The following is a 15,996-nucleotide window of genomic DNA, read 5'->3' as shown; positions in this document are numbered from 1 at the left end:
ATTCAAACCAAAATGCTGGATTCAAATATCATTCTTCACTTTGGGAAAATATGTCTGTAATTTTTTTGAATGAACCTGATACAAATATATACATGAATCTGTCTTTCATCTATACATATAGAAGTCTGTATGATTTACCATACACCCACACACCTCCATACACACAAAGCATGTGGAAGCAATTATTTCAGACTAAGTATTTGATGGCTGCTCCCTTTTTTTGCTTAAAAGAGTATTGTTACTAATGTTACACAAGAACCAAAACTACCCACTTCTGAAACTTTGGTGCAGCTTGGGTTGAAAGGGCAACATACATTCCCAGAGTCCACCCAATAAATAGCAAAAGAGACAAGAAAAAACACATTGTAAATTTGGTGAATCTTTGGTTTTCATTTCAGCACTTAAAATGTCGGTCCACCCACCAACCTGACAGCAAATCTTTGATTTGAACAGATTCTTTGCAAAGAGCACATCCAAACACATCCTAACCAAAAAGCAGAAACAAACTAGGCCCTCCCTGTTGTCTAAGACACTTGGTATGCTACTGGGCATCACCTGCACTTTCCATGAAGCATTATGCAGAGAAAGAGATGGGTGCCAGGAAGATGATAAAGCACAGCTGAAATCTCAGTTTATACCAACAGATTTATGCCTTTCAGAAAACATGAATGGAAAAATTTTTGTATCATTGTACTCAGGACAATGCTTTGCACACTGAAGTTATGGCATTTTACTGCAAGGCACCTCAGCATTTCTCTGAGAAGTCACCTTGGCCTTTTTTCTAACAAAATGAGAAGTTTTTCCAGACACAACAGCTATCTCCTGTCACAGGCTGTTCCAGTTTGCAGCTTCTGAAAATCTGGCAGACTTCAACCAAGCTTTTCTCCCATTGCCCTGCCTTTCCATTAGTCTTCCAAGCCAGACTTCACTACTGTGTGAAAGCAGTTGACTATCACAGCTTTTAACTTCCATTAGCATGCATTTATTGCATTTGCTTGGAAACTGGCAGGTGCTGGGGAATGAAGGAGAAAGTAGGCCAGACCAAAACAAGACACATTTCCAGAGAACCTCCCACCATCGGTTGTGTATGCTTGAATTTACCAGAAAAATTCCAATTGACCCAAATCCCATTTGGATTAGTCTTGAGCCTCCTTCATACCACTCTGTCAAATTCCAAGCAGAAATACTTGAAGAAAAAAAGATAGCTATACTTTTCTTTAGAGTGCAACACACGTTTTGCTTACCTCACTGTTGTGGCCCCTCAAATTGAAGTTGATTCTCTGAGGGGTGTTCCGGTCCCTCCTGCAATGGCTGGAAGTGAAAGTGACGCCTACAACTCCTCTGCCATTGCCCGTTGCCAGCCAGCCTTCCTCATAGTATCGCCTCCTGCACACCGGCTTCTCCTTCTCACTTTTGGGGACTCTGCCTTTCCAGGAGAGGCAGAGGATGTTGGAATCGCTGCAAAGAACAGGCCCATGTTCCACTGCTGCATACATGCTTTTTAAATATTTTATTTTTTGACATAAGAAAGTAATATGTCTAGTGCACAAAATTTAAATCAATTTTTTTTTTTTTTATTGATAAGACTGACCTGGATAGATCATTGAAAGGGAGGAGGATGGGGTCAGTGTTTATAAATATCCACCAAATGCATAGTGAAAAATTCCTCTATAAAAGATGATGGCAGTTGGCTAAGAAAAAGTAACACTTAAAAAAAAATTCAGGTTCATTTTTGTTTTGAGTCTGTAGAGTGGGGGTGCACTTATCCTTTGGAGAAACAGCTACTTCATAAGAGGCGCTCAAGAAATGGTTAAGTCATCTTTTTGCTCAACTTGATATAATCTTTATTCAGCCTGAGATTCCAGTTTAGCGTAATGCAATTCCAGAGACAAAGAGTTGCAAATGTGTAGGTTTCAAGTAACTTAAGGCTTTTAAAATTTCCTCCAGTCAGATTTTCTTCAAAAGTTCAGTTGCAGAAATTTAAACACACGCACATACATATATATGTATATATATGACATTCCTCTTTTCCAAGCTGCCCTCTGGCATATCTTTTCCATCTGATGTATTTCTGCTGCTAAAGCTGAAAGAGATTGCATAAAGGGAAAAAAAGGCACACAAACCGTGTGAAACAACAGACCCGAACTTGTGCAGGCACTGGTGTGCCAGGCCAGTTGGGAAATCCCTCTTGGTACTGAACTGCTCGTTGGACTCAAAAGTTTTTGCAATCCAAAGCCAATCCAATTTTCATCGCAGCACTTTTTTTCCACCAGAGACCCAACACAGCCTGAACTGTTTATCACGCTATCTTGCCTGCTTTCCCACTTTTTGCTGCCACACACGAATGAAAAAGAACCCCCTCTCCATTTATAGCAGAATCAAAAATGCTCTAAAGCTTTTAGCTTTCAAAGTAGGTAAGTTTGCCTCAGGTGAACCATGAAGTTCTCTCTCCTGTGAAACGGGCTACAATGTCAAGCTGTTTTTCCTTTACTTTTCCCTTTTTTTCTGCTACAAGGAATCACAGACTTTTCATTCTACCATAAAAAACAAATGCCAGAATTAAAGCACATCAAGTAAGCACTCTTTCAAAATCTTCTAAAATTCAAGGAAGGAAGAAATAGAATCATCTAAAAAAGAAAGAGAAGCAGCATTAAAAATCTGACTTCCTGGATTCACTATTTCTCTAGGTATTTTCCTTGCTTGTTTGACAGGATCTTTCCTTCTTGATGCTTGTCTACAGCACAGATTCATAGTTCCAGACACAACATTTGCAGCTGTACAAGAAGGAAACATATGAAGTATTCCAATCGTTTTATTTGAATAACATTTATGAGCTCAATTAGCTAGTATTTATATCACACTAAGTGAAAAGAGGAAAAAGGAGAGGGAGAAAGGATATGCAAGTTTGATGACCTGGTTAACTCAAGAAGGATGGCGAGGTTTGCTCAGTTCAATGCCCAGACTTGTCCCATAGTTCCTCAACTTATTTACTTCCAGTCATCATTACTCAGCAGAAGGTCACGATTTATTGTCCATTCACAATCTACTGAGCCCAAAGCAAAACATGCCGAAGACCATACATTATTCCTCTGCTAGAACTAAACCAGTTTCCTCTGCCCTCTTGATTCTTCTGTTTCCCTCACAGCTATCGATTTAGATTGTGGAGGTATTTATTAGGCTTCTTCTGCACAGAGGATGTTTTTTCTTTCTCTTCTTGCAGACTTTTTTCACCCGTGAAGAACATGTGGAAAGTTGAACATTACTGGCAGGTGTCTTTCCATGGATTACTGATTCCTGTGCTGAGAAGGTGCTCCATCTGGTTCTCAAATTAATTTTCATCAATTGCAAAGCTCTCAGGAATATGCCAGAGCAAGTCTAGGTGATGACAAAAACATGTGCGTTTTCATGTACATGCAGTGCACACACCAATCTGGTACTCAGAGCTGCATCTCCCTTTTCAGTTTAGGTGTGGTAATCTTGTAAGACGCCCGCTACTCAAAACTTCAAATTCCTGGATTCTTCCAACTCTGCAAGGCAAAGCACACACACACATAAAAAGAAAAAAGTGAATAAAATAAGTTCCAAAACAAGTTAAAGATACTGGTACTACTGTTACAGTAATCGAAGTATTATGATTAAGGATTTTATACTGAACTCCTACACAGTGTATCATATATAGGTAAAAACATTATTCAGAACATACACATTTGATATATTTGTATTTGACAGACACAAAAGGACGAACTACAAAATTTTCTTTCTCACTTCCAAAATTCCCAAAACTTTTCACAATGGGCATGTATAGCTAATGAAATGTATCTGGGAAGGATACTTTGCAGGGGGAGAGGAGGGGGAAGACCTTTGTCATGGTCACCGTCTCTGGGGCAAAGTGTTAAAGATTTCACAACTTTGAAGTGAAGATGGGGAAGGGAGATGTTAGTGATAGAGCAGGCACAGGGTTAGACCCTGAGGCACACAAACAGAATCACAGAACGGCTGACCTGGAAGGGACCTCTGGACATCATCTGGTCCAACCACTGTGCTCAAGCAGGGTCACCTGGAGTCAGTTACCCAGGATTGTATCCAGGCAGTTTCTGAATATCTCCAAGGATGAAAACCCTATGAATTCTCTGGGCAACCTGTGCCAGTGCTCAGTCATCCTCACAGAAATGTGTTTGCTGATGTTTAGAGGGAACCATCTGTGTTTCAGTTTGTGCTCATTGCCTCTGGTTCTGTCACTGGATACCACTGTTAAGAGCCTGTCTCTCTCACTTAATTCCCTCCCATCAACTGTACACAACAGGAAGATCTCCTTAAGCTTTTTCTTCTCCAGGCTGAAGTCTCAGCTCTCAGACTTTCCTCACAGAAAAGATGCTCCAAACCATGAAAATACAGTACTGAACTTATCAGTCTCAAAGAGACTGGGAAGATTCCTCCAGGGCTTAAACTACTGCTTTGAAGAGATCTAAGGTACTTCAAAATTAAAGCTTAAAAGTCTGAATCAATATAGATGAATTTAAAAACTATTCAAATCCTGCTTAAATCTCCATTTGAAAAAGGGGAGAAAAATTCCCCAAAGTCAATTTTATACAAAAGAGTGTATACAAATAAAGCACAAGAGACCAAGCAAAAGGCCATTCAGGATATTCCAGTAGCTGTATCTGAAGTGCACACATATGCACAGTTATTGCATCTACACAGTTACTGATAAAGAGAGCTCATTTAAATTCAGAGCTGCATTCATAATAGTCATCAGAGCTGCAAAAATGGTCTTGTCTTTATTACATAAAGCACTGTACTAACCTCATGTTTCCTGTAATTAACCACTTATTTCATTCTAGCATAGACATATTAATTAATTTTGTTTAAAAAAAAAGAGACTAGATAAGAAAACAAATTTACAGACACAAAGGCAAAGTTGTAAAGTAGTTTACAACACAACACAGTTGGCTGACTTATCAGAAACACTGTCCCCGAGATTTGGTGAGTCACTGCCAGACCTCTTCAGCACTACACCTCACTGAAGTTTTAAAAATAATGGCTGCTATTAATTACTTTTTCATCATGGCAAGATGATGATATGACAAATGTCACCTTTCCAAATTTCTGATGCTTATCAATTACAGCCCAGAGGAAGCTTGTATATAGGAAAACATAGAAAAACATTCAGAGTACAATGGTTTATAGACAAACCTCTGCATTTATCTCATAAGCAAACCTGATCCTCTGAAGGATCAGTGCCACTGTTTCCGTACCCACTGAAATCTTCCTAACAGACATCTGCATTCAAAAGTTGACATTTTATGTTAGCAGCATGAGTGTTATGATACAAGCCTTTACTAATCCTACAGAGAAATTTTTAAAAAAATGTTTACTGAGAAAACAAAAGTCTCTGAAATATCAGAGCAGAGATAAGCACTAAACAGAATTGTTTGAACTGATCAAGAATCACGAGTTTACAAGTGGATTTTAAAATACAGGTAACTATAGATACAGTGGCTTTGCATGAAATCTGTATGCAACTTCTGTCCTTATTCACTGCATATAAGATTAACAAGGTTGAGAAAAGGACTCATCTGCATCTTGGTCAACAACCTTCTCTCATCTTAGTTCCATTTACCATTGCTTTCAAGATTAGACAAACCAAAGGCTTCTCCTCTTAAAAATATCCTAACTGCTTTAGAAATGCTAGTCAGGGAGAGATGAAAATCCAAAAAAACTACAAAAGTAATAAAATTAGCCATTATTCAAATACTTTCTCAATACAATACAACCTATGAGAATAGTTTGCCTTTGAATCACTGAGGATCAACACCACCTTTATGTTATATTCAGAGACAAGGGAAAAAATACTTTTATGAATATAATATCAAACACTCAAATATAGGCTGAATTAAGATTACATATATTATATATTAATGCTTTCCGTTCCTTCTTCTTCATTTCCATGCACTCTGTATTTCCTAAGAAATAACCTAATTAAAAGAGTCAAGTGCTAGTCTTCCCTCTGAAAAAATCAGTAATTCAGACACTCCCCTTCTGCCACCATTACAGCAGCCTCACAGTTCTGCTCATTTTCATATTTTGAAACCAAGCTTTTTGTGTTGTTTTTCCCCACCATGGAACACCAGGGTAATGGCTTCCACCTCTGTTGTGAAGTGTGTAATAGCAGAGAACAAAAAGCATGATAAAAGAGCTGGGTGTTACCTGCACATCCCACCACTATTTCTCTCACCATAGAAAGAGAACTTGGCCTTCCAGATGGAACTCATTCAAACTGAATTTTTAACTGAAGATTTTTTATAATTAAACTTCATGCACCTTTGCTTCCACAGCGATGCAAGGACTAATCACAGAAGTGCACCACAATCTGATTTTGCTGGTAAATTGTTTCTGACACTACTAGGACAATAAATACCAGTGAATTCTCTACTTTCACTTAAAAGGTAGTTGAAAATATTTTTTCTCTGGATTTTCCCTTTAACAAAGGGAGATGCTACTTGAACTCATCCTCTAATACTGTTGAGTCTAATCCCAATGATGTAAAACATTAAAGTACAGACACCTAATGAGACAAAAACATATTAGACTTGTGACACAGGAAAGCAGGATCCACAACTATTTTATTTCACTTGGTTTTGAAAGCATAGCTCTTCTCAAATGCAAAACCCAGCAGCAAGTTATGTTTCTGCATGACAGAAAATTTAAAATTTAATTTTAAAAAATGAGCTTATAAACAAAAATGAGCTAGTCTCTTATTGTAGTGTCAATATTTAACTACTCATTTTTATCTTCTGTTCCTACTAACTTATATAAAGTGTGTTAAGCCACAGTTGCACAACCAGAAAAATATTTATTTGTCCTCATGTGTCTTTCATTGAGGTGTCTCTTTTGTTGACAGAAAGCAGCTAAGCACAGCCAAATGTACCAATACTGCAGCAAGCTCTTCAGTATTTCATATTTATTCAAACCCCTACTCTTCAAGGCTGCAGAGCAGAGAATCTGAAGGCGAGGATAAAAGGGGACTGGGAAGGGAAGGAAGGCAAAGAAGGAAAAGTGAAGTGAGTACACATTATTTCTGAATTATTATCTCCAAGAAACCAAACAAATAAGGGCTCATAGCCTGCTTTTGGAAGATTCTGACGACCCAAACATCATAAGGAAAGAAACAGAAGATAAAGAGTCTTTGAAAACACTTCATGATTTTTCAGCCTAACCAGATTCCCTACCTGCCAAGCCTGCATAAGGTCAAAGGAAACTTTAGTTTTCCCTCCCTTTGCAGTCTAAGAAGGAAAAAATGTACACCAGTGTCCATGAAGATAGCAAGGTATTTTATAAGTGCCAGCAACAACTGGTTTGGCACAAGCTGATGGCAGATGATCCCACCAGCTATCAAATGGGGACTGTGGGAGCAACCTCCAAGGTCACTGCTGAACACTACAGTACAAAATTGGCACATCATATAATAGAGTTACTGTATTACAGGCTAAATACTAGAGAGATAGAAGCTGGTAAGATGATACAATTTGTTGTTTATTTAGTCCAATCTCTAAATTAACAAAAATCATTAAACAATCCTATCAAAAAAAGTGAAAGAAATTTATTTAACAAGACTAGCTACTTTCCTAAAAAGCCTGAAGAAAAAATTAACTGGCTTGGAAGCTGATCTCGCTGAAAACTTACTCTCCAAAAACAGCAACTGATTTTAAGAGAGCTTCCCTTCCTGAACTCACCATGCACAGAAGGGTTAGGAATTGTGGCAATAAATTTCAATCAATTTGAGCTATGCCCAAAAGTTTTTGCCCTTTTAAGCAGAATCAATCCCTGCCACAGCCCCAGTGTTGTCCCACATTCAGCGGCACTGGCAAACTGGAAAAGGTACAAAACAAGTGAGAAACAGAAGGGAGGAGTACCTGCAACTAGTATTGCCACTTGAAGACTACTGATAACAAAGTCTGGGCACAGGATATTTCTGAACTTAGGGGTTTGTCCTTAGAAGAAAGGGAAGCAAAGTTTTTCCTCTTGAGGATGAATTTAAAATGGCTAGGATGTCCTGGAGCCAAAGCTACCCATCAGCCATGGAAATATGCCTCCTTTTCAAATTAACAGAAGTGAGCTGAAATACTCCAGACAGGTGTTGAAAAACCTGTTTAAGGAAATAAAGATGCACAAATAACACATACTAGCCTTTTAAAGAGTTGGGAGATTCACACCCCTGAAAAACACATCCAAACACTTTAGAGATTCAAAAAACATGAAGTGTGACCAAGAAATCCATGGCACTTATGAGTGTAAATCTTCTTTCTTAAGAAAAGGCTGCAATCCTCTCAGCACAGAGAAGCCCTAGACAATGTATACTTAGCCAGGCACTTCCTCAAAAAGTGGCAACAGCTGTGTCCCACTAACAACATTCAAAGACCTTCACGGGAGGGCGTCCCAGCTCTCACCATCTCTTTTCCATTGAACTGACTGCGCTGACCTTGCCTGTAATTACAGAGCCATTTCCTTCCCGTAGGAACATTCTGCAGCCTGCAAACATCCCTCGAGTCTGCAGCAGTTCCAGCTAGCTCCTAATTATCTCCAATATCTGCCCACAGGCTCTTTAATACTTTCTTATGAACATACACTGAACTTTCAATATTCTCCTCAAAAATCCCAATACACCTTTGTATGGGACACACTACCACACTGGAAACAAACAATAACATAAAAAAAAAAGAAAGGAAAGGGAGATGAAGGGAGAGAACAACAGATGTCATCCGTTTTTAAAATTCAGAAGAGCTTCATAAACAAGAATTATATCTTTTGGACAGCAAGACATATTTAAGTCAGAAACCTGATAATTGTTGAGAAGAGGCACAAGTGCAGCGTGTTGCAGCAGAGAGGGAGCTCCTGGTGATGCCTGCAAACTGCACCACAGGTGTGAGATGGATTGTGAGGGGTGTGTGTGTGTGTGCGCGCGTATTTAAAAATACAAAAAGACAGGAGTTGCATTTTTTGTTTCTCAGTCTTTGGCTTTGGGATGAAGAACTGAACTCTAGTCCTAGCTGTCCCTCAAATGTGCTGTAACTCAAGACTTCAGGCTGGTTTGAGGACCTGCACTCACCTCACCACCACTGCTTAGAGGTCCAGATGCAGAGCAGGGATACTCTGCCCTTGCAACAAAGAGATGCAAACCTTAAGAACAGCTTCACCTCCTCCCTCTACCTGTCCTCTTTTGCTCCAAGTTCCATGTTTTTTCCTCTTGGTTCTGGAAGGCCGTGTCAAGATCTCTGGGTTAAAGGAGGCATATAATAGAATGGAAACAGACTAACTCAAGGAGCAGTTGCTTTAGAGGCAGCCTTGATAATCAAGAATCACTGAGGAAGCATTTGTAAAAGTCAAATGCTTTCAACAAATGCAATAAAGTCAGGAGTTTTAAATAAATGCTTGGAGCAAAGCAAAGACTTCTGAAAGTTGTTGTTTCACTGCCAACACTTGGAGGGCACGAGATTAGCTGCATACACGTGCCCTGTTAGGTGAATGATGGTTTTGATCTGCTCTGTATTAATATGCCAAGTGTTGACTGCTCACCTGTGCAGACAGAAGCAAGGAGGTCAGAAAGACACCGGTGTCCACCAGGCACAGTCATGGGCTGGTGGGTGAGCTGAAGGCAGGAAGGCAGATCTGAACCTAGGTAAATTCACAGAGCAGTCTTGTGTCCAAGTAGTTTTATTTTATACATGTCTTCACAATTCTCTCTTCATACTGGCCTAGCTCCTGCTAGACATATGAAATATGTCTATTTCATATAAATATTAATATTAAATAATAGTTATATTAAAATACAAAATTTTGAAGTGGGGATAAGAAATAGCAGTATGCTATTCCTCATGCATGACTGGGACACTACAACCTTTCTATTGAGAAATCCATAATAGTTAAAAATTGCCAGTTAGAGAGGTATTCAGTGGGAGGATGGCTACCAATGACTGTGCCTTCTATTTTCTTAAATATGAAAAATCAATGTGTTAAAATGATCACAGATGAAAATGAATGAACAGAAAAAGGGTTGTAAAAACTCTAGAAAAGTATATTCAAGGAACACCACGAGTTATTTTAAGTAGGAATTCTGAATATTTCATTCAATGCCCTCTGTACAACTACCAGATAGTGGTTGCTTCTAACTCCAATCTCTACAAAATTATGAAAATGCACTTCCATTGAGCAAGTGCTCACGTTTCATCAAGAAAGTCAACAAATGTTGTAAATTAGTGTGAGTTTTTTGAGGAAAAGTAATATTCTCATTACTTGGTAGCTAGAGCTTTAATCAACTTCATTCTGTTGTTTTTATCCCTAGGAAGTTATATAAATGAAGTAACTGTCAAACTACTTGGAACCAATTACTTCTCTTCCTCAACAGAAAAATCTCAATGCCTCTTTAAATGCACCTTTACCTAACCTATATACAAAAGGGATTTTTTTTTTTTAAAGCTCAGGTTCAGAATCTACAAAGCATGAGAATTAAAAGGGAAGATTCATCATCACAGTTAACACTGTATCTTTCAGATAAACACACAGAGCTAATGCATTCACATACAATTCAAGCTTGAGTTATGCATGACGATACAAGAGAAAGAATGTGGTGTGGGTTTTTTTCCTTTGAATTTTCTTCTTTCCCATTGCCAAGTTTCACCTTACTGCCTTTCCCAAGGAACACAAGGATCTTCAGAGGAAGACAGTAAACTTTTCAAAATAGCTAGAGGAAAGATTGATTTGGTTGAAGAATATCATCTTCATACATTTTGTATTTCATTTTAGAAACTTGAATTTGGGAAAATAATGTGATTGCATTTAGTAGATGATGTGCTACTTAGCAGACAGCTTCTGCTAAATCTGACAAATATAGGTCAGAGTCCTGCAATCACACTTTGCTCAAGCACGCTTTGCATTTTCTAGACAAAAGTAATAATAAGACAAAAGCAATCTGTGGTCATTTCATAACATAATTTTGATGTAAAATTTTATAGTTATCTTAGTTACTTTTTTCCTTCTATGCCTAAGACTACTATATATTTAGACAAGCCTATTTCAGTACAATCTTGTTTTAGTTAAATAAGTACTTCACAAAGTACCTCCAGAGCTGTATGAAAGCCCAATATTCACTATGTCAAGAGTTTTGGGAAGAGGTGAAAAAGCAGAACAATCAGAGAAAAGAAACAACATCTAATCCACTCTGATAATTCCCTCTGTAAAACTCAACATCTGTACTGAAGGTTCAACATCTGTATTAAAAAAGCCTGCTTGCAAACTGTGTAAGGAGAATTCTGCTGCTTTTTCTGGTAAGCAGCTTGGCAAGGTAACGTCATAATCTTGCAGTGTCAGTCATCCCCTTGAGCTTACAAAGTCTATTAAAACAAATTACATGAAAACATCTTTTTCAGGATTTCAATTCAGTAGCTTAAGAGGATCAGGATATTCCAGTTCCTTCTTAGATTCAAGGAACATAAGACAGTACAGTACTTCAGTGCCTAATGCTGCATTGACACCTTAATACATTCTCCATTAACTGTGAATTATTCACAGGCCACAATAATCACAGGTTACTATGAGGAAACTATATGCTTTGTTGTTACCTCTATTAGCTGAATTACAATGAATTCAACAGTTCAGCATCTGCTTGAAACTGACATTACATTTGATCTGTAGCCGATGGATGCACACAACAAACATTAGAGAAAAAGGTTAAAATATGGTATTATATAAAGTATTTTCATACAAGGCTTCTGAAATTAGGTAACCTAATGATATTGTAAGGAAATTTTATCCTAATTACTAAAATTATATATTACTTTTCACTTACTCTTCTGCTGAATGACAGCATGAAACAAAGATGATGAACATACAGAAATTACAATATCAGAATACAAAAACTCTATTCCTAGCTATTAAAAGAATTAAATACCTAAATTAAATATGGGAAAATCTAGTTACTCAGTGACTCTAAAACCTCAAATATTACCTGCCAGATGCTGATTTCATTGGATTGTCCACCTAACAACTCACTACTTGGCTGCTTGATTAAAATGCTGCAAGATTAAAAAAAATTTAAAAAAAATAAATCTGTTATACTTAATATATAATTCACAGATTATATGTTTGCCTGAAATTGGTCTATTTCTTTTCTAAAAAGGCATAAAACAAGATTTACATTACATGTGAATATACTGCCTTGTTTATACCTGCACACAGTCACAGCAGAGTTGTTTTACTGCTGCTGCTATTTCTCCTTACATCTACATTGCAATGTATTTATCTTGTAAAAGAGGCCATGTAATGCTTGTGCCACTGGTCAAAACAGAATGTGGAAAGGTTGCTAGGATTATCTATGAGGAAAAAAAATAGTAATAACCCACTCATTACATTCCTAGGATGACGAATTCAGTGTAATTAATAAAACCACAAGGCCATATGACAGTGCAAGGAGATGGCATGCACCATTCCAAGACTGTTAAATAACCCTAACATAGGAGTGAGTGGATAAATGTTCCACAGTAAGCTTGCAAAAAGCAAACCCCTAAAGGCAATCATCATACAGAAGCAAATCATTTTACAAATTAATGCACCTGGAGAGATATGTGCATTATCTCACAGGTGCAAATACGTCAGTTTTGGTTTTATTCCCCACAGTGTCAATACCACAGTAATCCTAGCAGAATCTATCACTAAGAATTGGAATAAACAACATTTCACTGATGGATAACCCATAAAACAAATATTCCATTCTTTCCTGTCAAATCCCTACTGTAAACAAAGTCCTTAAGCATCTTAGCCACAAAAAAAATCCCACACAAATGTGACATTTAAGGGGCCTGCAAACAAACCCAAAATTTCTTTCCCCTGTTCTCAGGAGTGATCAAAGCATAGCACTAGATTTAAGAAATCTCTAACACTTCCTTCTTGTTCCCATCCATGTAGACTGAGATAGTCTACACTCAGTATTCCAAGGCAGCTATAAATTATCTGCAAAGCCTATCTGGTCTGTTTAATTATTGTGCATATAATTTTTATTTCTATTGGATAAGTAGGTAGGAGGTAGTATTAACAAGTTTCATGGATGTTTCCCCCCCTTTAAGAGCAAAATGTCAATAAAATAATATCATTCCCAATCCCTACGATTTTGCTTCAGATGCTAATTGTAGTTAAATACTTTAAGAAGTCTTGTAATCAGTGTCAGAAAAAAAGGCAGGAAAGTTATGTTATGTTATGTTGATTAAAGCTTGAGAAGCTAGAGCTCACATCCGAAAAAAAACCAGTTAAATTGATTTTTCAGTTGACTGAAACCAATAACACAGGTTTTTATAAATCCAACTCACAAGCTTTATTTTGGACTTGCATGTTTACCAATTTTCATTTCAGATGAAGAAATCCATCTCACAGACAGCAATATGAACCATAAAATGAAGCAAGACACTGCTAGATTCTAAACAGACACACTAGAGCAATGCAGAGCTGCAGGGATCTGATTACAGACTATCTTCTGCCAGGCAGTCAGCCTCCCACTGGGATGGGGAGCACATCTGCTGGGATGTTCTACAATAAAACAGTGTTTCTTATGTAGAGCCTTACAGATGTTGCAGGATTATTCTCCCTCAATGCTTCAACGTTTTATCAAAAATTTTAAGCAGAGCATAGTAAGGCATTTACTGTTTAATAACATTCCCTCATGCAATGTGTTCTGTGATTCTTGGATCTGTTGCTTTTCTTGCAAAAGCCAAAAGCCAAACTACAAAGCAGTTGTTCTGGGTTGATAGGGAATGTCCTTTATTGCTGCTTCTCAGAACAGTACCCAGATCAGCAAGAGCTCCAGCAGACAAAAAGCAAACCCAAGCCTATCTCCTGGAAGACCACATGCAGATGCAGAGAACATAATTTCAACATTTATTGTTTCTCTTGCTCTGAAGCAGAGCTACAAATAACTGACATCTCACCCATTTTCAAATGAAGCTTCTATAATTACATTGCTATGCCCTATGGAAACACTACTGGGTTTCTCATAGCAACCTTCAATGACTCACAGAGCCCTGCTCTTACCACAAAATTACTGAGAGCGCTACATCCATCCTCAACAGAAGAGCTGGTACGTGACTGGCAGAGTCACCACTACCACTGGCAATCCAACAGCTTTATGACATCTTGTCTCTTGAGAAATCAAGTTTTATCGCCAAAGTAGTAGTACATTCCATATACAGAAATGCAGGATTGCTCCTACAAAATCTTTCACACTCCATGATGCCTTGAATGCACACACTACAGCATCTTTTTAGCAACTCTGTCAGATAAGTACAATTCCTTCCCAAAGGCCTGAAAGACAGCAAACTGTTCAAAGAAGCCTATGCTGTAAAAAGACTTCTTAATCTCTGACGCCTCAGTGACCCACTCCACTTTCCCTTCCTAGATCCACTTGGTCCTCATCCCTGTTTTCACTGCCAGGTGCCCATCGACATCTCCTTGGGTGGACTCAGTTTCTTACAACACCAGAAGATAAATATTTTTAAAAGTAAGAAATATTCTGTGGCTTTAGGGATTTGGATTAAATCACTGATGGGTCAGGTGAGTGTTGGAACTGCAGCTAAGGAGCAGACACAAGACTGAGGTGCAGGAAGACTTTTCAGAAACAGAAAGATGTTAGCTCAGCTTAGCTGAACCATGGAACTTCACCCATGGGGCAGAGCTGGAGCAACTTTCTTAATACTGAAGGGAAAGACAGCATTCTTCATAAATAAGAAGACAGAATTTAACATTACTGGCTTCCAGTCTGTGCTACGACCCCTGAGCGTAGCTCATCTGATGTCTTCCAGTCTATTTCTATCTTGCTTCAAAATATTTCTGTCCCTTTCCAGTCTACATTCAAAAAATGAATGGTTAAATGGTCATTCCTTCTGGAACAATTTTCTCCAAGCAGCCATATATGCCCCACTGACACACAACGCATGAGTACATAAAACTGCAAGTACACAAGATACCCTGAAGTGTTGCAAGACCCAGGCCAGAAGAAGGCTGACAACAGTCCAGAATCTAATGTCTCTCTAATCTCCAACACTGCTGGAAAAGAAAAAAACAGATAAAAAATTCCCCCAAAAAATCAATATTTCAAAGAATTGCATTTGAGGATTATCTTGTAAACTCGCAATGGTATCAAGTTACTTTCAAAGGAAACTAGAATTCCATTTACAGAAATCCAAGGTTTAGAAGATTTAGAGAATGTTACTAATAAAACTACATACTAGATGTTTCGGTTTCATATTAATAATGTTTTTCATTGAAAATTAATTTGTTTTTAAACTAAAGGAAGAATTACCTTTAGCTTCTGACCTGAGGTGACTTTTTAGATGCTGAATCACCACCTCAGTAGAAATAGCTGATCTCAACATCAAATTTCTTTTTTTTTCTGTATTTTCCAAGAAGAAAACAATCCTTTTCAGTTTCTCCTTGGAAAAAAACCTGACATAAAGTATACTGAAATAAACACAATTTTTTTCCTCTATGCCTGAAGAAAATCTGTTGCAAGCTGATCTGCCCCTTCAGCAAACTGAAACCAGTTATTTACCCAGCAATTTCCCTCATTTTAGTGATCTGTGGCACTTTTAAAACCTCAGCAAAAACATTTAAGCAATACATACTCACATTATTTATTATTAAAGCTATTTTAATTCAATTTGACAACTTTCATGAAAGGCCAAATTTACTCCAATAGACTAAGACAATGAAAGTCCTACTTAAAAATAGTATCTTTTCATATCCATTTTTAGCCACCCTGCAAATGTTCTCTAACACAGCATAGCAAAAAAAGACTTGGCAATGCTATTGCCATAGGCTCCACTTCCATTACAGACCCATGGCACATTCATCACAACACTAAAAGGTCCCAAATCTCAGTTGAAAATACTGAAGATAAACCAAGCTAAAAAGCCAAATTCTAAAGTGAACTGCACTAGGTACAGGCACACATCCTCT

The 15,996-nt window shown here is 37.8% G+C and overlaps 1 protein-coding gene across 4 annotated transcripts in view; it reads right to left on the bottom strand.

The window, feature by feature from the left end:
- Positions 1–15,996, bottom strand: part of TULP4 (TUB like protein 4) — a 153,229-nt gene that overhangs the window by 123,173 nt on the left and 14,060 nt on the right. For 3 of the 4 annotated variants that reach the window (XM_038134124.1, XM_038134126.1, XM_038134127.1), the window contains exon 2: positions 1,245–3,527. In XM_038134124.1, coding sequence (XP_037990052.1) covers positions 1,245–1,496 — 252 coding nt within the window. In that variant the 5' untranslated portion in view covers positions 1,497–3,527. Of the gene's footprint in view, positions 1–1,244; positions 3,528–9,573; positions 14,208–15,996 lie in introns of those variants that run through there. The other variant, XM_038134128.1, reaches the window with a different exon arrangement.

The sequence above is a fragment of the Motacilla alba genome, chromosome 3, assembly GCF_015832195.1.
Source record: "Motacilla alba alba isolate MOTALB_02 chromosome 3, Motacilla_alba_V1.0_pri, whole genome shotgun sequence".
Taxonomy (NCBI): Eukaryota; Metazoa; Chordata; class Aves; order Passeriformes; family Motacillidae; genus Motacilla; species Motacilla alba.
This window is presented reverse-complemented; position numbering and strand designations above follow the sequence as displayed.